This window comes from Myzus persicae, unplaced genomic scaffold (assembly GCF_001856785.1).
Source record: "Myzus persicae strain clone G006 unplaced genomic scaffold, MPER_G0061.0, whole genome shotgun sequence".
Classification (NCBI taxonomy): domain Eukaryota; kingdom Metazoa; phylum Arthropoda; class Insecta; order Hemiptera; family Aphididae; genus Myzus; species Myzus persicae.
In genome coordinates this window covers 86415-111124 of record NW_019104101.1, presented here as the reverse complement: position 1 = coordinate 111124, position 24710 = coordinate 86415, and the positions used below count along the sequence as shown (strand labels likewise).

The 24710-nt window shown below is 29.0% G+C and overlaps 2 protein-coding genes and 1 pseudogene across 2 annotated transcripts; 2 read left to right on the top strand and 1 right to left on the bottom strand.

Annotated features, from left to right (window-relative positions):
- Positions 1–331: 331 nt before the first annotated feature.
- LOC111038763 (zinc finger MYM-type protein 1-like) lies at positions 332–3925 on the bottom strand. Its single transcript, XM_022321989.1, has 7 exons — positions 3889–3925; positions 2759–2917; positions 2160–2705; positions 2026–2070; positions 1832–1929; positions 1301–1735; positions 332–1234 (listed from the first exon to the last, which is right to left on the bottom strand). The coding sequence occupies exons 1-7, from the start codon at positions 3923–3925 to the stop codon at positions 332–334; spliced, it is 2223 nt and encodes a 740-aa protein (XP_022177681.1).
- An 8271-nt stretch (positions 3926–12196) lies between these two features.
- LOC111038762 lies at positions 12197–16048 on the top strand (annotated as a pseudogene).
- A 2303-nt stretch (positions 16049–18351) lies between these two features.
- Positions 18352–23449, top strand: LOC111038765. Its single transcript, XM_022321991.1, has 5 exons — positions 18352–18692; positions 19788–19991; positions 20568–20713; positions 22148–22378; positions 23314–23449. Exons 1-5 carry the CDS (start codon positions 18659–18661, stop codon positions 23347–23349), a joined length of 651 nt encoding a protein of 216 aa, XP_022177683.1. The 5' UTR covers positions 18352–18658; the 3' UTR covers positions 23350–23449.
- Positions 23450–24710: the final 1261 nt, after the last annotated feature.

Below are 24710 nucleotides of genomic sequence, written 5' to 3'. Positions count from 1 at the left end.
TAAATAATTATAACAATAATAATAATAATAATAATAACAATAATAATAGTAAATAAGAATTCTGGAATAGTATACTGCAGTTGAATGACAAATGTCATAAAGGTAAATTAATATATTATTTACCCTTCGATTTAAATAAACTTATATTTTAAGTAGGTAGCAGATTTAGGACTTAATGACTTGCAATTTCATCATACATTTTTATTTATTTTTATTCCAATATGTCATATGTACTTAATATAAAATAAATAATTTATAATATAGTTAAGTTATAATAGTACATTTTCTTATTTTATACCTCAAAATAATATATTATACAATCCATTTGTTTTTATTTAAATAACAATGCCTCTTTTAATATTTGTGAACTATTTGCATAGTTGTTAACAGCTTCATCCTCGTTTATATCAATATTTCTTTCACATGATAGTAACATTATAGGTTCCAGTAAATTTTGTTTCATTGTAGATCTTAATCTAGTTATAATTAACTTTAATTTAGAAAAAGACCGTTCACACGAAGCTGATGTTGCTGGTATTGTGCATGCATATTTATATGCTGTATATAAATTTGGAAGTGCAGATATTAAATTATACGAATTTAATAATTTAATAATATCTAAAGCAGTAATTTGTTGTGTATCTGTGTTACTTTCAGTTTCAGTATCACTGCTAGAATCATTAAGTTCATCGTCATCGTTTTCATTGTCTGAACCTGATTCTTTATGTAACTTTTTAATGTTAATACCGTTTTTGAGTTCCATAAAACATTTAGCAAATGTAATGTATTCCATTTTTAATTCATCAATTTGTATAGTTTGTATCCAAGTCTTAAGATAAATAAAACAATCTTCAGGTATAGAACATCCTTCATTTATTGATATTAGTCGTTCATATGAAAAAAATGATAGATCTGCTAAAATTTTTCTAGCCCCTTCAAATCTGGATGTTATTGATGATACAATTTGATCCAAAACTGTGTTATATACTTCAACTTTATATCTTTTATTTGGACTCAAGAATATTGTCTCATTTCCTTTATTTTCACCATCCATCACCTTTTTTATTATCTTTCGTTTATTTGGAAAACATCTCTGTTTTAATCCATTATCTTCAGCAAATTGTCTTGCGTCATCTAATAATCTATCTGCTAGATGATCTTCTCTCATATCAGACAGGCTTTTGGCACAGTTGTCTACTATTGTTAGAGCTTGAATAAAATCTATACTTGACGACTGTAAGTAAATAGATAATGGAGTTGTATACTCAAATATATTTTTCATTAATAGTAAATTAGTTACAAACATAAAAGAAGACATAACTGTTTGTAAATTTTTAGCAGTGGAAGAAGTTTCTCGATCATGTGAAAGTGACAAATCTTTTAATGTCTTCATAACAGCTTTATATTTAGTACAAATAACACGTAATACTTGGTGATGGGATGTCCAACGAGTATTTGAAAAGTTTTTAATTTTACAAATTCTTTCATTGGGGTAATATTTTTTCTGAGCTTCTATAAATAATGCTGTACGTTTTCGAGCTCTCATAAAAGATACCAGTGATTGTAAATTAGCAAAAAAAATTCTAGTCACAATATTTTTATCGCATCTATCAACTACAACAAGATTAAGTACGTGAGCAAAGCACCAAACATAAATGGCTCTTGGATTTTTTTCTTGGACCAATGTCTTTACACTAGAATAGCAACCTTGCATACTAGCTGCGCCATCATAAGACTGTGCACATAAATTATTTACCCAATCTATTTCAAAATGTTGACAAATATCACATAACAAATTAAACATCCCAAGTCCTGATACATCAGAAACTACCTTCATAGCTACCAATCTTTCTTCAACATCTCTATCTTCATTCAAAAACCGCACAAATAAAGAAAATTGTTCAAGGTTTGCAACATCAGTAGTTGTATCTATTATGAATGAATATACCCAGATGTTTTGATTTTTTGTAGGATTTGACCGCGAACCATTTCACCTAAGACCTTAAGTATTTTATTTTGACTAACATTTGATTAAAACGTCAACCGATTCTTCCCCTTTACATTTCCAATCTTCAATAAATGAGATGATAATAAAGGATTATTTGTTGATAGTAATTTAATTAATTCTAAGAAATTGCCTTGATTTTTTGATGATTTACTTTCATTATGTCCTCTGAATGCCATATTTTGTCCTGACAAGAATAACAATGTTTTAATAATTTCTTTCACAATCTCTCGGTTTTCAGCAACTTTAGAATTTAATCCTTGAAATGATTGAAGATCAACTCTTTGATTGTTTATGTACATTGCCCGTCTTATTTCAGCTTGTAAATGGTCAGGAGTAGCTTCGTGCTTTTTAAATACATATGCCAAATGCTTCCAATTATCATAACCAGATTTAGCTAATTTGTAGCTTTTGCATTCTGTGGTTCCAAATAATTTGCATACTATACAGTATACTCTATCAGCTGTAGGTGAATATGACACCCAATTTCTTTTAACAAATTGGCCAGATGCAATTTTTTTTAAATAATGCCCTTCATGAAATGAACGAGTGTATTTACCTTGTTTTTTTGTTGGAAACTTATGATTTTTTAGATCGAACGGTGCTGGTTGACAAGGTGGTTGCAAAGCTACTTGAGCAAATAATTCTGGAGACATTGTAATATTGGATATGAAAGCTGGATCATTTGGAAATTGAATAGCTAAAAAATAATTGAATTAATTTCTGACTTCAGTATTTAATATTTTATATTACCATATGGCAAAGATGCCACTGATTCAACTGCATCTTCTGGAGATTTATTCTTTTCTGAGTTAATATCTACAGACTCTTTTTCCTTGCCATCATAATTTGCCGGTATACTATTTTCTGCATTAGAATTTTCAAAACTGGGCCAATCATCACCATTTACACCTAAAACAATATCATCTACTATATTTCAATTTATTTTATCCCCTAAAATATACTTTAGCACTTCTGACTGTTAACGCTATAACATTAGGTATTTTGTCTTTAGGTATAGTTATTGTATGTATTTAATATTTTAAAGAGATTAATTCAAATATGAAATTAGTAGAACAAAATATTATTTACATGTTTCTGAATGGTATTCAGATAAAAATATAAAATGTATTAATGCATTTATATAAAAATAAATATTATGTCTATAATCTATATAAATTATAATATTAAATAGTTTTTAATGAAATATATTATACCCTTATCCTGTAACATATAAATTTTAATTTTAAAATATTAATAAATCATTGAAATACCTTTACATAACTATTTACCAGTTTTAAAACATAAAATTATCAAAATCTACAATTTCTGTCTATGTGCAAAAATTGTAAAAACCAATTTTTTAAAATTGTATTTCGTTAGTTAAGTAATAAAATACGTTATATTTGATTAAAATTAAAAATTTAAAGAGTTTTGTAAAAAATACAATATTAAATATCAGAATATATAGGTATGCATTAAATACTATAACACTATTACCAAATAAATTATGCACTCTAATTGATTGGTATTTCCAACTAAAATATCCTCTGTCAAAAAACTGGGAATGATTATAAACTAAACTTGGCGAAACGATGTTCGATATTTTTGGTACATAATTATTAAAGTAATATATGACTGATATTGTACCTATTCCATTTAAACCAAACGTTACCTCTTTTATGACTTAAAAATAATGTATATAATGTATTTATAAATAAATTACTTACCATGTTCTTCTTTTTTAATTTGTTGTTCCAATTTAATTTAATTTTTTTCGACTCCAATAAAAAATGATTTAATATCAGAAGTGGTTCTCTTCGATTTTCGTATTTTACACGAATTAATGTGTTTATTCCAATTATGAATATTCATTGAATTACTTAATTTTCCACAGTCACATTTAATAAAGGAACTCATACTTATTAGTTTGTAAAAAAAAAACAAAAACACTTTACCAAAAAATAAGTAATAATTGTAAACCAAAATGACGAGGACATGTGCAACGATCGAAAAAACACATACTAACAAATACAAGTTTGCTCAGTATATTATTATATAAATAAAATGGAATGATATTTGGTCACTTTTGTACAATAATAGCCCGTATAGCGTAATCTGTATTCTGTAATTGGTGAACACAGAACGACTGAACACATTGCATTTACATCAATATTCCAAATGGCCGTGTATTTTTATCTAATATTTTGCTATTTCTTATGAAAATAATATAAAATATATATAATAATAATAATTCATTATTATACTCTGTTGAGTCTGTTCGCCGAGTAGAGTTCGGCTGCGCTTGTTTTGTTGGAAATTCCCACTTCGCAACATAAATAGAATAGCTGATAAGTGATAGGTGATGTCGCGGCGAGGAAAAGAAAAATATGAGGAGCAACATTTTATTTATACGATTTATATTTAATACTGTTGCGGGCCTTGACGCTCTAGGCACCCTATTCGCTATAATTAATATAGAATATATTGACCTTAATGTTATTACGGTCTTGAACTCCGTATATGTAATTAAAATATTATAATGATTAAATATTAATTAAATATTATAATGATGAATATGTACTATCTGCACCTATCCATGTAATAAAACACTGGACAGGTACATGACTAGAAATCGTGGACACGATTCGCAATTCTAAGAATCGCTAATCGCTAATCTAAGAATTGGCAACAACAACCGAAAACACGAACACATACAAACTGCACGTGCCGCTACATCAAAGGAGCCGCCACCACTTATAAGGGAGCCCGTGGGACAGCCTGGGCAGATGTATCATAGCCACGGAGACCTGAGCAACTTCTCGTCACACGCGCACACGCTATTGTACTATTACTATATTTTCTGCTGAATAAACATAATTCTATAGTTCAATTTGGTACTTGTTGATTTGTCTCTAAAGCTTACGGCTTTTGGAGCCTTTGAGATTACGCACACAACATTTCTGGCGCAGTCGGTTTAGGATTTTCAAGGAGGCAAAACCATCAAAGGTCCATCGTTGACAAGAGGAATTGATCACTCTTCTTCATCAGCAACTCCGAAGGAAGGTTCCAAGCAAAACAAGTGCAGCGATTTCAAAAGGATCATGGCATCATCAGCAAATACCGCTTTATTGTAAGTGAATATTTTATTAAATATTGTTACATAGACGTATGTACAATAGAGGCGTATGGAATTTATTTAAGGTAATCAAGTATAATAGTAGTGTAGGTGTTAGAGTAGAACATATATAAAAGCCCATTCAGTCAATTATTAAAACCCATTGAAGTTATTATATTGAAGATTATTATTGAGATTATTATTATATAATTATTGAAGTTATTGAAGATTATTATTGAAGTTATTATATTGAGGATTATTATTGAAGTTATTGAAGATTATTATTGAAGTTATTATATTGAGGATTATTATTGAAGTTATTGAAGATTATTATTGAAGTTATTATATTGAGGATTATTATTGAAGTTATTGAAGATTATTATTGAAGTTATTATATTGAGGATTATTATTGAAGTTATTGAAGATTATTATTGAAGTTATTATATTGAGGATTATTATTGAAACTATTGAGATTATTATTGAAGTCATTGAGATTATTATTGAAACTATTGAGTTTATTATTGAAGCCTATTGAGGTTATTATTATTGAAGAATATTATTGTGATTATTATTGAGATTTAACTATTGAGAGTTATTGTTATTATGAGATTATTATTATGAGGTTTATTATTGAGAATTATTATTGAAGTATATTGAGATTATTATGAGAATTATTATTGAATATTATTAAAGGGTATATATATATTGAGAATTATTAATTGAAGTAATGAAGGGTGTATTGAATGAATATTAAAGGCATTTTATGGACAATAAAGGAAAAGATACATCTCCTTTGGAATTAGATAATCCATCGTATAACACAGAAAAAGATAAATCTAATCTTGAAAAAGAAATATTAAACGTTACACATAGGTTAATAAATTTCGACAGTCCAGATAAAAATAAAGTAAAAACTAAAAAAGAGAAACCTATTTTAACTAGAAGTAGTAGCTTAGATAATAAGTCAGGTAGAACTACACGCAGTAAAGTTACTGATAGTTTTGAACACACAGAGTTATTATTTGATAAAAAGTTACGAAATAAAAAAATGGTTACTATAAAATTAGAGGACGCATTTAAATTAATACCTTTATGCACAGGCGAGGATGACATATATCCATTTATTAATGCATGTGACATGGCAGTGAGTCTAGTCGAAGAAAAATGTGCACCAACGTTAGTGAAATATATTACTACCAGATTAACTGGTAGAGCGTTAGAAATGATACGATATAAAAATGTGACCAAGTGGACATTTATTAAAAGTTATTTAACAGACGCGTTTGAGGATCTAACAACTGCATCTAGCTTACAAATACAACTAAATTCGATTAAAATGCGCAATGGTGAAGATGTAAATGAGTACTGTCATAGAGTAGAAAAATTATATTATAAACTATGTACTGCAAGTACACTTAATAAAATAGATTCGGAAGCGAGAATAATACACGAAACGTTAAAAGAACAAACATTAGCAATTTTTATTAAGGGCTTAATAAATCCGATTAGAACGATAGTAAAATCACAATGTCCAAAAACTCTTGAAATAGCAAAACAGTTAGCCAAAGCCGAGGAAGCTGAATATAATTCCGAGAGGGAAAATTATAAGTATAGAAATGACAATGAAAGAAACTATAATAATTCCCCACGCAATAATAATATTAATTATCAGCGAACGAATAATATGCGAACCGGTAACACAAGGAACTATAATAGTAACAACTCTAATAATTTTACAAGGACAAATGGTCCGCGACCAAATAATTATTCGCAACCAAATAACATTAATAGACCGGTTATAAAATGCTATCATTGTAATGGTAATCATTATGCTTCGCAATGTAGAAATAACGTAAGACAAAATAATCCAAATAATCGTAATAACAACCATCCACCTAATGGAAATAATTTTACTAGGCCACCCACAAATTATAATTCTTCGCAAGCAATAATGTGCTCATACTGTAATAAGATAGGTCATAATATACATAATTGCTATAAAAAACGTAACGATGAAAGTAGAAATGGTAATTCGGGAAACGCGAACGTATCGAACGAGGAACGCGGTACCCGTTCGATAAACCAGATAATCGCAGAGGAGATGCACGATGTTTCCACATCGACGCAGTAATAAATAATAACCATATAACATGTAAATCAGCCGCTAGTAAAACAAATGAATTAAGCTTACTAATAGATACGGGTAGCCAAGTTAATATACTCAAAATAAATTGTTTACGCGGAGAACTAAAAGTAAATGAAACACAGAAAATTAAATTACGTGGTATACATAAGGAACCCATTCAAACAATAGGAAAAATAAAAATACCCATAGAATTAAATAATAATATTATAGATACAGAATTTAACATAGTAGGAACACAATTCCCTATACCAAGAGATGGCATATTAGGTCACGAGTTTCTATTAAAAAACAAAGCGATAGTAGACATTTCGAATAACAAGATAATAATTAAAAACGCCGAAACGTTTTTACACGCCCCTACTCACGTAGAAACCAGTTCTATAAATCTTTCATTACACCCACGATCTGAAACAGTAGTACAAATAAAAGTGCTAGACCCAGTAGTCGAAGGTAAAAACATATACATTCATAAACAAGAAATTACGGAGAACGTGTTTTGTAATAATACAGTATCTACTGTTAATCACGGAAGAGCAATAGTTAGCATGTTCAACATATCTGAGGAAACAAAAAATGTAAACGAAAAAGAATTGAATAAAATATTATATGATAGTAGACCATATAGACCTCCACACTCACAGCAGGTTAATATAGATATAATTTTTAATTTTAGATTGGTGATGATGGGTGGACTTATTGGTGCCAATGAAATAAATTCATCGGATTATTATACATATACAAAATACGAACAACAAAATGGATTGTACTTTGAAAATTTAGGGCCTACTAGAATAATAGGAGCTGAATACAAGCTAGTTACTTACTTTTCCATAAAGGAATATAATGCGAAATATGAATTATTCCATTTATATAAATAATAAATAGTAATGGGCCAAGTACTGTACTTAGGAACTGAAAAACAATTTGTATTGATATTACTAAAATGACCATTTAGTCTAGTGTGCTGAAGTCTTTCAGAAATAAACATTTTGATTAAATAAAGAGCCATGCTCCTCTTATGGAGTCAATGGAGTCAAAGCTTTTTTAAAGTCAAGAAAAATGCTAAACAATTTTATTTTTTTATCTAAATTGCTATGAATAATATGAGAAGATTTAATTGAGGGATCTATAGTAGACACGTTACAGCAAAAACCAAATTGTTTGGTGAAAAAAATATACGGTATACTAGAAGAGACATCAATCTTGTTTATACGCATTTCTCGAATAATTTAGAAACAGTTAGTAAGAGAAATGCATATTATATTATTATTCATTATATATGTATTATACAAAATGAAACGAGGTAGGAAACCCATAGTTTCAAATGATGAAATTTCTTCTGTTTTGAAAGATTATAAAGATAAAATTATTATAAATAATAAATTAATAGTGCCATCAAGTTATTTATGGAAAACTTTGATTGAAAACAATAATTGGAATATACACCCAAAAGCACTATGGACACGACTTCATAAGTTTTCTCCATATTTTGATTATTTTTTCAATAATAAAAAGCAATATTAGCAAACCAATTATCTAAAGATTTATTTGATGCACAAAGTCCTTTACTTCTTCGATTAGCAACTACCAGAAAAGCTATAAGTGAAAAACATTGTGAAAGTTGCATTGATTCAAACATGGTTTTATCGTTGAATGCTATGCAAAACTGTGATCCTTGGTTTATCCAATGATAATAAAAAATATTGGTATGCAACCTTTTTTTTACACATTATTGGATTCCGGATCAACTAAGAGTATATAATGCATTTGTTAAGAATGAACGAGTTGATAAGATTACAATAGATGAAACTGGTAATGTAAAGAAAATTGATCGGCCCTCCGGATTATCTAGGTATATTTTTCTTATTTCCAAATGAATCCGAAGGTCAAATTTCAGTAGCACAAATGTTGTCAGAGGCATATAATACCAATGCAATAGCTTATTAACTCTTAGAGTGGCAAAGAAATGGTAGAAATCTACCACCTAAAGAAATTGTCATAGATTTTTATATGGCACTAATAAACGCGGTTTGCATGACATTTGCAACATCAGCAACATTTTGCTGGTTGCAGTGAAGGGAGCTAGATACACATACAAAGATATATGATTATTTTTAATAAATCTGAAAGCTATAAATTACCGTCTTGTTTCATTCGGTTTGATATTGCCCATGTTTTAAAATTTGTTACTCGTTGGAAAGTGTTTAATGGGCCAAATATTTATCGGAGGGCAAAGAATCTTATGTAAAAGCGATTTGACAGTTATCAATGGCTATAGATTTAAATGACAGATTCACTATTGAAAAACCAACCAAATCCTTTGACTTCGTCCATAAAACAAGCTTCAACTGCGTTTGTTGGTTTGGTCGATACTACTAACTTGAACACGGCCTTGATTCGTGTACATGATAGATTTGGACAATAGACACCTGTTCGGCCACTAATGGATTCTGGATCTCAAATCTCAGCTATTACGCATATAAGCGTAACTATGCTCGGCCTCAACAGACGTCACACCGATGCAACTGTTGTGGGCCTATCTCAAAGTCCTATTCTACAAACAGAAAGTTCAGTAATTTATACTATAGAAAATCACAGGTCTCATGCCTTCAGCAGTCTTGAGTACTTTAATGAGGCCAACCTATGCTAATCTACAGTTTGCTGATCCGTCCTTCGATTTCTCGGGTCGCATTGATTTCCTTATCGGATATATATACAATAAAATATTTGAAAATGGTTATCAAGTCCTTCAGCGACCCAGAGTGCTGATGGTTTCTTCTTCATTCAGCCTTAGTATAAACGTTGGATCTAACTGAGAATGCGGTATTTGTGATTATAATGTTTTTGAGTTTGAGCACCATTTTCTTAGTGGTATTCCTGCTCCTTGCAATGCTGCTGATACATTTGCAAACAACTGTACTCCTTCTTCTACACTGTCAGCACCACTGATGAAGTCATCTACATAAAAATTTGGCCCGGTTGATTGAATTGAGGATCTGTTAGTGCTCTTTTTACATGACTAGGAATTTTTAATGTTGTAGTATTAAGTTGATATGAAGGGAGATTGCTGGTTATGACTGGCAATACAAATAAATCAATTCTTGTGTTGAAATCTCCAATTCGAGAATGCAGTTTGACTGAAGTCGTAGACATCGATGTAGTGCTTGTTTGTCCAATCCTTATACATGCATGTCTGACTGATGAACTGTCAGGCTCAATTTCTTTGCACACTCCTTTGTTACAAACAGGTTGGTTCAACTCTATCGGACAGTTTTGTAAAGTATAGTTTCATTGTACAACCACCATTAGCGCAGTATGTCGCGGTGGCAGTCGTCACTGTTTGCCGTTAGGCGCTCAAGTCTCTATTATCTTATTGTCATATTATACTTATCTATACATTTCTCACATGTTCTCGTCCACCTTTTTTTTTATACATCGCTACTGTGAACTCTACATTATATTATATTATACTTGTCTTTGGTTGTCGGTCTTTAATTTTTATTATTATATATTATATTATACATTGTTTATGATGTCATCGCAGAACGCATCGAAGTGTGTAGTGCATGGCTGTAAATCCAAAGGTAAGTAATTCATATTTGTATAAAGTGTATTGTTAGAAGCATTTTATATTATCCTATATATCTTTTAAAAAGACACTGTTTAAATTTATTATTCAACATGCTTTTTAAATAGTTTAATTTTTAAATTCTAGCAATTTATAGTAACTTAGGTATGTACAGTAATATATGTAATTATATAAACACGTCCGGAGGTGGGCCAAGTGGAGCAAATGCACCACCTGAGAATTTTAATAATTTGGATTTTTCAAATTAAATATAAAATATATATGTATACACATACATGTGTTAACGTTATTGTACAATACTAAAAGAATTGTTTTTTTTTACTCCAGATTTGCTTGAAGGCATTGGTGTAAAAAAATGAGGCTTATTAACTCCTAAGTGCAGGAAACTCTATTCGGCTGCTAAAACTGTTTTGAAAAAATATTGGGGTCCCAAAAGTTACAAAAATCTTTTTAAATCGCGTTTGCAAGCTGCTGAAAAGTTTGCTGACACTTATTTGTATAAAACTCACTGCGGCACCTTCACTTTTCACAAAACTTCAGCTACTTGAAAGAAAAATGAAAAATAAAGGATTTACTCTGGATGAGAAAATGCCGAGCCTTTCTTTATACAATAGGAGTCCCAAATGTTATAGGTCTCAGTTGTTTGTCTTGCCAAGTAAACGGACATTAAATAATATATTGAGTTGTGTGACAGTTGGCCCTGGTATTTGTCTTTTGATGATGGACGTCCTGAAAGACAATGTTAAAAAATTAACACCAAGTGAATGGTGAGGATTTATTATTTATTAGTCATCTTCTTTCTTTAATAAAATCAAACAATTCAAATCTAACATTTTAAATACTGTACGATTTTGTTTGATGAAGTGTGTCTATCGAGTGGTTTATCATACAATTCTGTCACGGACGAAATAGATGGTTTTGTTAATACTGGAAAAGGATTTTTGGCTAAAGAGCCTAAATGTTGCAGATCATGCTCTTGTTTTCATGATTCGTGGTATACGGAAAAAATATAAACAGCCCATTGCCTATTACTTTTGTCAGGGTGCAACAAAACAAGACGAATTGGTTCGTCAGCTGAAAGAAGTAAATAGTTTTATTAATGATAGATATGTTCCTTGATTAAATGATTTAATTATTTTACAGGTTATTCGTAATGTTCATGACGCCGGGTTGCGTGTTTTAGCCACCATTAGTGACCAAGGTACGGCAAATGTATACTCTGTTCAACGAGAGAACGCACGGAACTTGTTCTCGAATGCATACGTCTTTCCAGTCACATCATTTTTTTCAACTTTTTAATACTTAAGTATTCAACTAGAATTTATATTTTTGATTAAAATGGACGTAAAATCGCCAGTTAAAAAGAACCCAAAAGGAAAAGTAAGTTTTTTTATACATAAATAGTTAAATGCAGCGCTTGAAACTGAAAACATTTTTTTCCGATTTATCTTTCAATTTGATATCGATTTTGTTTTTTAACGCTTTTAACCGATATTTAAAATAATTCAACATTAGATTCGATATAAAATATTTTTCAAGCGTATACCTAATCGATTAAAACATGTTTTTTAAAAAAAAATTTTTTAACCGGTTTAATCCAGTTTAAAACAAAATGTTTTGTTATTATGTTTAATCGTTTGTGCAATGTAATTTGGTTAAAAAACTATTCTTATTATTTTCAGTTTATTTCATCAGATCTAAAACAACTCATAATAAATGCTTACAGAACTAAAATTGCACGACAACCAAACATGAAAAAAGAAGATCTAAGAAAAATAATGTCCAATGAGCTAGGAATTGGTCAAAGAACAATATCGACGACCATATATCAATATGAACTTTTTAAAACAATTTCATCTCCTAATCGGAAAAAAATAAAGAATACATATTCACGAAAATCGACGATTTCGATAAGAATGCAATACGAAAAACGATACATGGATTTTGGTTTGAAAAACAAATTCCAACATGGGATAAAATTTTGAGTCGTATAAATACTACAGAAGGATTGCCTCAATTCACCATGACCACTTTATACTCCCTTCTACGTCAAATGGGATTTAAATATCAACAACTCAGTCGTAACAGTGCCATGATTGAGAGGGACGAAATCGTTGTGTGATTACCTGGAGACTATAAAGAGATACCGAGAAGAAGGTCGCCCTTTTTACTATATAGACGAGAAATGGGTAAATGCCGGAGACTGTACTAGTTGAACATGGGTCGACAAAACCGTTATATCGCGGAGAGATGCTTTTTCCAAAGGCCTTTCGACTGGTCCTACTAACCCTAGCGGAAAAGGTAAACGATTGATTGTTGTCCACATAGGGAATGAAGACGGTTTCGTGCCAGGTGGTTTTGTGTGTTTTGAATTGTAGAAAAACACAAAAGACTACCATGATGAAATGTATGGTGAAGTATTTCTTGAGTGGTTGGAAAGTGAATTGCCACGTTTAAAGGACAACGCTGTAATTGTTATGGACAATGCTCCATACCATTCTGCGAAACTCAACAAAGCCGTAACCAGTGGGACCAAAAAGGCGGATATCATAAAATGGCTCCAGGATAAAGGAGAAGTTATCAACAAACCTATGGTCATATCTCAACTCATGACAGTAGTTCGCAGAATCAAACATTTGCATGATATGTACGTAATGGACGAATATGTGAAACAGTATAATAAAGACGTTTTACGTCTTCCTCCGTACCAATGTGAATTAAACCCCATTGAAATGGCATGGTCAGCTGTGAAAAATCATGTTTTTCATAATTTTTTGCACTTGACATTTTAATAATTTTAATATTGTCTATTATTAAAAAATGTTGTGTATGTAACTGAAATAAAACATAATTGTTTGTGTATTTTTGTTTTGAAAAATAAACTAACTACTTTGGCACCCTAATTTATAAATATTTACCAAAAAAATAATCAACTAAGTGTTATTTGTTTTTACCTACACTTATTGAATGAAACTGATTAAAATAATTAGATACTTATTTGATTGAACTTGTTAAAATATAAATGATTTATGAAATTGCATTACAATAAATATTAACAATTAAACTATTATAATAATAGACAATATTAGAACGATTGCATACAACAAATGACGGAAGATATGTACTTGCGGATGCTAAAAAAAATAATGGGTTTTTATCTGACGAAGCTCAGAATATACTCACGCAACTCTTAATAAATCACCTATTCCAGGATCATAGCAAGTATGAATAAAACATAGATACTTATTATATTTAAAATAATTAAATTGATACTAATTTGAAATATTACAGAGGTAATGATTTATTTTTTCGTAAAATATCTGATTTGATTGTGCAAGTATTTCCCGAAGAGCATAAGGTAATAAATAGTATACACAATACTTTCTTATAGATTCAATTAATTTTACCTCAGACAAATAGATTTTATTTATTTTTTGTTTGAATTTAGAGTGTTTACTTTATACCAGCAAGGTCAGAGGGACCTACTCAAACCCATGCAAAGGGAAAACTGATAGAAAGGTGGAAGAATGTAGCTAGGCGCTTAAGGACAGTTGGTGCTATAAGTTCTTCTTCAGTGGTAAAAAACCTACAACTTACAGCTACAAATATTTCATTTTCTGGTATTTATAATTTAATACAAATAAATTATTTTATTTTTATTACGTATGAATAGTATATATTTTAAATTGAAATTTTAAATTCCAGCAATAAATATTTGGCAGACTTATTTGAATTTTGGCCTGCACTTCAGTGTCCGATTGGTTATGAATTGGTATGTTTTTATGTTAGTTTTAATACATTCTTATAATGTTTATTTCTAAACAAATTTTTCAATGCTTTTAAAACTATAATATTTGAGTCTTATCTAAATAACATTAATATTAGGTTAGTCAGATATAGTGGTCTACTAACATTAATGTCTCCCTAAAATTAACAATCAACATAATATGGTTATTGCTATGTCCTATGTCAATATGTTGTAATATTAATGTATTCGAATTATTATTTTGGACAGATTGTTGAAGACCATCGTATTGGGTATACTGAATCACATGATTTATTCAAAGATTTTAATTGTTTTTTGAAACAATTTTGGGAAGTGTTCTCAACTAAACTATTAAAAATAAGAAGAAGCAGTATTAAGGATAAATATGCTATTAATCTATTGTCAAATTTGGATTCAGCTGAACTCAATGGAAGTGAGTCTAATAAGAATAACTATTTTTGTATTAATTTTAGGAAAGTTAACTCATTTTTAACTCCTTAAGTTAAGTTATTAAAGTTCCCTGTGTTCACAAGAAACGCTTTCAAGTCCAAAATTTGTATTTTGGGATTAATTTTGTGTTTTTAATTTTGGATATAAATCAGTGATGTGCTATACTCAACTAAGTCCAACTAGTCTTTTTAAATATAAAGTACATCCAATAAACAATATTATATTAAAAACTTTTACACTTTTAAAAATTCTATATATATATTCTATAATATTTTAATAAGGCCATTATTTATTTTACTGTATTAGTAGGTATTTAGTAGTACTGTAGTAGGTACCCATATTTTTGCATATTATATTGTATTAATTTTTATTCTAATTACTATTATTTAAGATTTAAAAACAGCAAATGTTATAAAATTACTTATTAAAAAAATTAAAAAATTAAAAAATTACCTTATTTGATTCCGACCAAAACATTAATGAAAAATATTTTACATAATGGAAAAAATAAATGTTGGAAGCCTTCATTAATTAGAATCTTCTTCTGCATTTGCTTATTTTTGTAATGTAAGTTTCTCATTTAAAATAAGTTCATGAATATATTTATACTTATATTGGTGTTTATTGTTTAATTTAAATAGAATCTGACTGGTCTTCAAGAAGATATTGATAAGAGACAGTCAATATACAGTCAATATGGAGCTAAAATACAGCCTTATATAATCTTTGTTGGAAAAGATTTAAGCTCCATCGATTCTTCTTACATCAGGGTAAATAAAAAGTTATGGTGTTTCGACTGTCCTTTAAAAGCTCTTGAAATTTGTTTTAAATCATATTTTGTATTTAATTGTGCTTACCCTGCGGAATGTTATGACTCTTGGCTTGTAATTCAACAATACTTATTTAAATTGTTCACAAAATATGATAAATCAACTTCTATAACCACTTCTGTTACATCTAATCTCAATTCATAATCATTTAAATTTCAATTTATATATAATTTTTTTTTATTTAAGAATAGGGAATTCTTAATTTATTACATTGACATCAAATTGACAAGGCAGTAAACAGTTATATAGCATTAGTTTATGTATATTATTATATGCTATTATTTTATATATTTTAGTGAATTTAAGTAAACTTCACTTTGTATTTATGTTCCATTTGTTCGTTAAATATTCTTACAATTAATCAACTTATTTTGCATTTAAGAATATATCATCATTATAATAGCCAATCAGTATATACATGTAGGCAAGACTTGTGTATGACAGATGTTCGAGGGTCTGATAAATTTAGGAAACATTTAATGAAATTTCATACTTCTCCAGTAACTACCACCTGTGTTGAAATTAATAATTTAAGTAATTCTGTATTAGAATCATCTGATACCATTGATTATAGTACTTCTGTATTAGATTCATCTGATACCATTGATAATAATTTATCTGAATGTGAGCAAAATCAAATAAATAGTTCAGTGATGTTTAACTTAAACAATTTAAATACATCTTATAAAAATATTATTACTAAGAGTGTTTTACAATTTATCATCAATTTATATAAAAAACCTACCGTAACTGAGACTCTAATGCAGGAAATAGTAGATGGAATATCAGATTTATTTTCTAGTGGTATTGTTTCATTTTTAAAAAACATGGTTATGCCTCATTTAAAGGAGTGCAGTATTTCTGAAAAAAAATGAAATAGATTATTTATTTGATACTTTGGCTAATCCTTTTTTCAATTTCAAAACTGAATATCAGAGATTTAAATTTTTTGAGGATAATAATTTGTTTTTTAAACCCAAAACAATAGTGATAGGTTATACAATTGAAAAAAAAAATATTTCATGCATAGATCGACAAATAATGGTACCAGTTCAAGGACATTTGTTATCAATGAAACAAAATCTTAGACTATTGTTTGAATTTCCTGGGGTTTTCGAAGCAGTCTTTAAATATACTGAAGCTTCTACCAACCAAAATCAAATACTTTCAACCATTCTTTATATTTATTCATAAATATATTCCAAGTTCGATTACAACCTGACCATTTTTTTGTTGAGAGAATGTGAAAAATTCAAGATTTCTGTTTCTATTTTTTCTACATAACTTGTATCCCAATTCTTAAAACCGTAATTTTGTATGATAAAATCCAATAAATATTTTCTAGAATCAATGTTTTTGAGGTGACAAAGGTCCATTATTTCTTAATTTCAAAAACAGTGTCTTAAACGTCAATTTTTTTTCACAAACATTGTCTGAAATAATATATTATATTGAATTTGTAGAATTTTATTTCAGAAATGTATAATTTATGTAATTAAAGCTATTTTTATTCTTATACACACATACACACACGTTTATATTAACTTGTTGAACATACAATTTTAATATGATACTTAATATTTTAATTTTCAAGGTACTTATCTGATAAAGTAATAACATATTTTCTTTGGTAATAAAATTGCTAGAGTCTCAAAGGCAGCTAAAGGCAGATAAATTATACATGATTAGAAAGCTGAGAACTTGTACTATAATCTACAATAGCTTATAAAAAGGCAAAATTGGGTAATTCCCATTCTTAGCTCTTTAAATTCACGAAATCATCAATTATTCAATAGTTTTAATACTGCAATACAATTAAATAATTAAAACAGTAGCAATTTTTAAACTTGAACAACTTACCTTCAATTTCCATGTCCATATTAATTTTTAAAAATATAACAAAAAAAATTACACAACAATTTATGAAAAATATAATACGTACTTTCTTTTCGGCGTTTACTCGATAAATGAACAACGTTCACATATTTACTCTCGATAATGCATTTCTTATCTGCAGTTATTTCGATATGGGTATTTCAAAAAGTTATTTTTGTTATCAGTATTTTGTAGACATCCAATTTATCATCAGAAAAATATTTATAAGACAACTTTTTTTTTTTTTATTTTTGACGCGCCAAACTTTCATTTTGAACCACTGTGCGTCGCACCGATAAGACGATAACACAAACGTTGAGACGTCACGAACATGTTTTGTCCGTCTAACTACTACACTGTATTTATGTTTGATTATTTTTAATTTATAAATTAACATTCATCAACAATCTAAGATTATTCATCAGATAATCAATAAAATTTATTGTCTAGATAAGATAAAAGATAGTTCATTATTTATCTAGATAATTTATTTAGATAATTTACCTAGGTATTGCTCAACATTGCTAATGAATTTTCCGTTCAATATTTTTTGTTCAATGTAGAGCGTCCCGAGTTTGTGTATGTTGGTACAATACACCTATGATTTCAACGTTACAGCAGTGATGGGAAACCGCTCCCACCTTCACCACACCGAGGTGGCTAGCTACTAAAAAGACACTCAGGGTGCACCGCTCGGCGCTCGTCATTCTTGTGCTAAACCGTGTTATTGCCATTAACTCAAACGTTTTTTCTCACCGGCAGCAGACTTGATCACGTTTATTTATTCCGTCCGTTCTTTAGGTCGATTCCAACCTTTTGTTGGCCATCACCTACCCTGTGTTGGCAGCCCCACGTTATTTAAATTTCACATCACAAGTTATGATGGAAGTAGATATAAGCATTCGCAATCATGGTGAGTAATGACTAATGAGCATTATGTATTATTTTATAAATTTCATAATTTATCATTCAAATGTTTAAGATATTTATTTTATCCTAATATATATATTTTTTGTTAATTCGATTTTAATTTAATTTGTAATTATTACTACTGAGATCGCTTTTATTTCACAATTTTATTCTCCTGCCATATACGAAAAAAATAACTATAGTATTAATAATTGTTTTATAATAATATAATATATTGTGGGTATTAATTGAACTTGATGGTTATTAATTTTTAAGCTTTTGTATTTTACATTTAAAATATTTATGATATAATATTATAATATACAAAAAGCCACGGATACGGGCGGCGACGGTAGTCACGAGGTTTTCGTGCGTGAAGGTCGCCAATGCCGTTGAGCGATGGCGAGAGGGGACAGGCCGCCGGACGCGATAGTCGACGTACCGCCGAAAACCATGGTGACCAACAATATAACAATGTTACCAACTCCGGGGGAAATCATGTGGTGGCGGCTCACTACAGTAATATTTAATTATCAATGACACCTATTAATATTGGAATTTTTTTCTCATCAGTTATCACTCATTCTTATCACTTCAGAACACAGTCTTGGGAGATAATGTCCATATTAATGATATTTGATATCTAGGGATTTTCTAGCAACACCGAACGTGTAATGAACGCGTTCTTCTTTTTTCTTATAAACGCGTCCATTTTATAGGACAATGAACGTGAGCGTGAACTTTTGAACCCTTTTGAAAAACAATAAGAATAGTATTGGTTCAAACAAAATTACATACTTTTAGTAGCCTCAGGTCATGCATCAGCCGGCCGTTATCACTAGTTTTTTCGGATGTCTGGATGGGTAACCACCGGGTTTTTAGTGACAAATATTCGCCACATATACATGTGTTCTAACCAACCGTACAATCCCCATGGTAAAATAAACCTACCCGAATAACCTAACGAAAATAACCCGAATAACTAGAATAACCATAATAACCCAGGCGAATGACTAGGATGTTGAAGCCCAACTCAATAATAAAAATTAAAAAAATACGTTTATAATGTAATGCAGTATTTTCTTCTTGTGTGTTTCAGGCCGCGATAGTCTAAATGGGCTATTATGTCCTCCGTTTGGGCTAAGGGATAAATTCGAGGTATCTACTATACAGACAGTGACACCGATGTACGGATGCGCTTACATGGAAAGGAACAAATTACTAAGCGCATCACCATTATTCCATTTGTGGTTAGAACGTCCAGTGTCAACTATAGAACACAGCCATTGCATTGACATTCGGAGTATGTTTAACGAATCATTATTATTACAACACGTTGGGAAAGGAAGGGCGTCGGTATTCAGAATTTTCAAATTCAATACAATTTGAAAATCTTTTTTTGTATTTTCATTATCACTTTAATTATAATAATTTTCGGGTGGTGTCCATACAGTAATTTCATCAACACAAATGACTTCACAAAAGAGTGTCTCATTCCTTGTTGAGTTGTCAAACTTATGAAAATATTTTTTTATGAGAAAGAAGAAGACTTATTACAGGCAGCATTTAACTCTAATTTTTATTTTATTTCAAATAATTTTAAAAATTAATTTGTATTAAAAAGCTTAAAACTGTCTTAGTTTTAAAGACATAATAAAGTTTAAAATTAAATATCGAAAAACAGAGTTCAATGCGGTCTGTAGAATATTACTCTCTATTAGTATAAAAAAAAAGATCAAATTTGGTTGGTTCTACAGGACAGGATCATTATTTTCATAGAGTATTTTTTTGTGGACAAAATGCCATTGTCATAACAATACTTTCTAAGCAAAAATATTAACCATATGTATGTATTTGTTCTGTTGTCATGTTCTATCAGATATGGATCACCTAATATTTGAGTGCTTGTCGAAGGAAAATCCTATCAACAGAATATTAGCTGACCAAGGATTTAAGTTCATTTCACTGCTGGAACTTGTAGTTGATGAAAAATCCCTAGATAAAAGGGTATTCTACAGGTGTGCCGTGAGTATTCTATGTTAACGTTATTTTAAATCATAATTAAAAACAAATAATAGACCTTGCGTGAAAATATTATAATCATACCAATTAATACTGCTAGCAAACGATAAAATATATGTGGCCACGCTCTCCCCCCTCCCCCGCCCGCCTAATCAATGTAACTCGACTCGTAATTTCGCACAGAGAAATTAATTAAGCACGCCCTATTTAAAGGGTTTGGGGAATCACATAATATATTATATTTGTATAACAATTACATATGTGTAATATACTATGTTATACATAACGTCCAATCGTTAATTAACACCAATTAACAACTATCCATCATAGTTTAAAAAATAAAAAATATTGAACGGAAAATACATTAGAAATTCTATATTTAAAACCTATGAATATGTACACTGCCTGTTATTATTTTAAAATGTTTAAAAAATGTACAATTTAAAAATGGTCATAACTAGAGCTAGGATTTTGGTGACTTTTGCATTTTTTTGAATTTTTTAGTTAATTTTTACAAATATTACGTTCAATTTGTGTATTTAAACTAATTTTTGTTTATCTTAAGTTTTTTTTATATGTGTTGTATAGGCAATCTCAATTAGTATCTATAGTACCCTTATAAAAATAGTACCTTTGAACTTATATCGACAACATACAATAATATTATCGCTGTTATACCCGTTGCCGATAAAATTACTGTTGCCTGTCGGCAAATGGGGAAAATGAAACTATATTAATAAAATAATATTAAAAATATTTTAAAAGTGGTATATTTGTCGGCAAACTGAGTAGTTGGCGAATTGGGATTCGGCAAAGTGGGTATGAATCGAAAAGTAATTATATTTATTAATTAGACTCACAAGTTAACTTAAATTTTAATATATTTCTTTAATTTACTTCTTAAAACAAATTTTTACCTTTTTTGTGTAACATAAAAAATGAAAAACTAATAATTAATAAAAATACATATTTATTTTAAAATTAATTTTTTTCGCTCATCAGAGTACTTTTTTGGACATTTTTTAGAATTTTTAGGTCATTTTTGCAAATGTTTAGTTCATTTTTGTGCTGTATTTTTTTTGGGTCATTAAAATTCTAGCTCTAGTCATAACTTACTTAAAAATAATAACATCAATAAAATCTTCCGAGATGCTCCACATAATATTCTTGCCTTTACATTTTAGAAGGTGTAATATTCACTATAATTTTAAAAATTACAGAGTAAAATATATTATTGTAAATGTACAGTTTGTCATGTTGTACGTTTGTAAGACGGACACAAAAAAGTAATAAGTATTAATAATTACAATTTATGTTATTAATAATGGTAATGATCTGAAGACAAAACTGCACCAGTTCGAAGCCGAGTTATTTTATTATAAGATACGGTTGATTAATTTTCTTTCTCTATATCTGTGTTTTTCTTTCTGCGCACAGATGTACGATGTGCAGGACAACAAGCAAGACAGAACAAGGATAATACGCATTGCAATTTCCAAAGAAAGAGAAGAAAAACTGGATGTAAGTCAATGTGAAGGACTTGCAAATCTTTTGGGAGAAAAAGAACTTCCATATGTCTCCGAGGGCCAAAGGACTTGGCCCGATGGCTCATTATATTTATATATGATTGGAAGAAATCCTGATACCTGGCCATATAAACCAAATGAGGTATACCTTATCACAACCTTATTACATGTTTTAATTTTAATACAGGTAATTTAATATTATTTTGTTAACAAGTCTTAAATACCCAAAAGTATAATAGTTGTTTTGAACATCGATTATTCATTCGTATAAGAACAACGATTTATCCTCATATACGGTTCTTGTCATTAAGTTCTTATCCAACAAATTTAACGTATCTATTACCTACTTTAATAGGTGTGTTAAATTTTAAATTTTAAACTTTAGTCTCTTAAACTTAAATCGATTTTGAAGATAACTGTTTCGAGTAAAAATGATTGTTTTTCCTAATTATTTTAAAAATGATATGGACTTTTTTTTATTTTTGACTCCCTCTGACAAAAATACCAACTGAATCAAGTGATCTTTTAGAAACCTTCTCATAGTTGAAGATCGAAGTAATTCGATACAAAAAAAAAAAAACAAATAAAAAAATGCATCGTTGTAAAATCAATCTATTATTATAAATTATGTAAATATCTCCGCTTAGAATCTAAATTTTAAATGAAAAAAAATTAAAATAAATATTCCGTCAACAAACAGATTACATCTTCAAATTTTTAAATATTTCAAAACAATTATTATATTATTAGGTAGTTAAGAAATGTTGACAAAGTAATATTAAGCTACCGATAATAACTTAATAACAAATTAAGTTATTATTCATCAAATGTATCATAATATCTTATTAAAGTAGTCAATGACAAGGTACACGAGACACTTTCCACACAGCAGATCGAATTCTCTGATTTGTTTTAATGATGATAAACAATAATGTACTTGCATCATTCAATTATTAGCTTTGTTGGGCCAATAACAAAGAATTATTGTGTTTTTTATGGAATTGTGATGCATTCTCTACTTAGAAATATAAAATTTCAATGTTCAAATATTAATTTTATGCAATATAATATTTATAGGTGAATGATCAAATAAGAAAAGTTCCATACAAGTAGATTTACCTACAACTACCGGTTGGCGGTTACCTGCATTGTTCAATTTAACAGCTTAATTTAATAGTTTTTTGGTTCACCTTTAAGGTTTTTTTTCATTATTATCAAGGTCATTATTTAATATTATAATTTTTGCTTTAAACATTTTTTTTTTGTCTTTAAACATGATGTCACATACTATGCTTACGTAATTCTTATAACATTTTTTGTTTCACAATTAATAAAAACAAATTATAGAAATCAATATTTTCTCATACATAGAAATAGCTTAAAAACAGTCCTGATATTTAAAATAAATTATGTTTATGCCAATATTAATATAATAGAGTTACAACAAAACAAAATCAATTTTTTAGAAAACTGCTTTTGAATAAAAATCTCAGTTTTTGATAAACATTGGGAATTTTGTACTTTTGACCTCCTCTCTTCCCTGAAAAAAAATAGCAACTAGATTCACTTTCCTACCAGAAAATGTGCTGAGTTATAAAATTGAACTCCAAATCGTGAAAACAGACACACACAAAAAAAAGTATATCATTACATGCATATGGATTTAGTTACAACCGTTATCCAATCTTTACGGGTTTAGACTACAAAGTTCAAATTAAGTTGTAAGAATTTGCATATAACTTATCACAGACAAACTTAATATAATATATATTTATCTTTTTTAAAACAATATAAACCTTCCTACGCTATGATTTTACATTAAGAGATAATTATAATTTATTTATGAATTGAAAAACGGGAATGGAAAGACCTTTCAGTAAGACCATTTTTTGCATTCTTATATTGACTTTACAATGAAATGAGAAAATGTAATCAATGTTAATATAATAACGTTTTTTTAATTCGGAAAGAGCAAAAAATATATTGGTTATATCAAATTATATAGATATCTTTTTTAAGAATCAACTTTCTATTTTTTTAACGAATTCCATTAAAAAATTAATTCAATTCTTAGAATTATTTATTTATAAAAACAAAGCAATCAAAAAAATAAGAAACAATTAGAGAAACAAAACAAATAACTATAGGAACATTTTTAAGTCGATAAGCACTTTCGAACTACTTCTAAGCGATGTCTTGGTACTATACTAATTTAAAGTGGACTAGCGTTTTACATATTTTGGAAAGTGTACATAATAATGCCTTTTTAACCAATATTAATATATTAATACTTAAATAAATAATATATTATCATAAATTCTATGATAATACATGTTGTATCCTACGATTTTACGTATGCCCACACGATTAGTATATTAAATTATTATTACTGTACAATAATTACGCATTATTAAAACATTTGATGATCTTACCATAAAGTCGTCATTAGCACAATAAATATGAGCCGGCCGATG

Bases quoted from the DNA above. Each gene is read 5' to 3' on its own strand.
- LOC111038765 (XM_022321991.1), top strand. From the start codon at position 18,659: ATGATGGAAGTAGATATAAGCATTCGCAATCATG. The intron at 19,992-20,567 runs GTATGTTTAACG...ATGTTCTATCAG, and splicing joins CCATTGCATTGACATTCGGA to ATATGGATCACCTAATATTT. The intron at 20,714-22,147 runs GTGAGTATTCTA...TTCTGCGCACAG, and splicing joins GGGTATTCTACAGGTGTGCC to ATGTACGATGTGCAGGACAA.
- LOC111038763 (XM_022321989.1), bottom strand. From the start codon at position 3,925: ATGAGTTCCTTTATTAAATGTGACTGTGGAAAATTAA. The intron at 1,736-1,831 runs GTAGTTTCTGAT...TTATGTGCACAG, and splicing joins AAAGATTGGTAGCTATGAAG to TCTTATGATGGCGCAGCTAG. The intron at 1,235-1,300 runs GTAACTAATTTA...ATTTACTTACAG, and splicing joins TTATGTCTTCTTTTATGTTT to TCGTCAAGTATAGATTTTAT.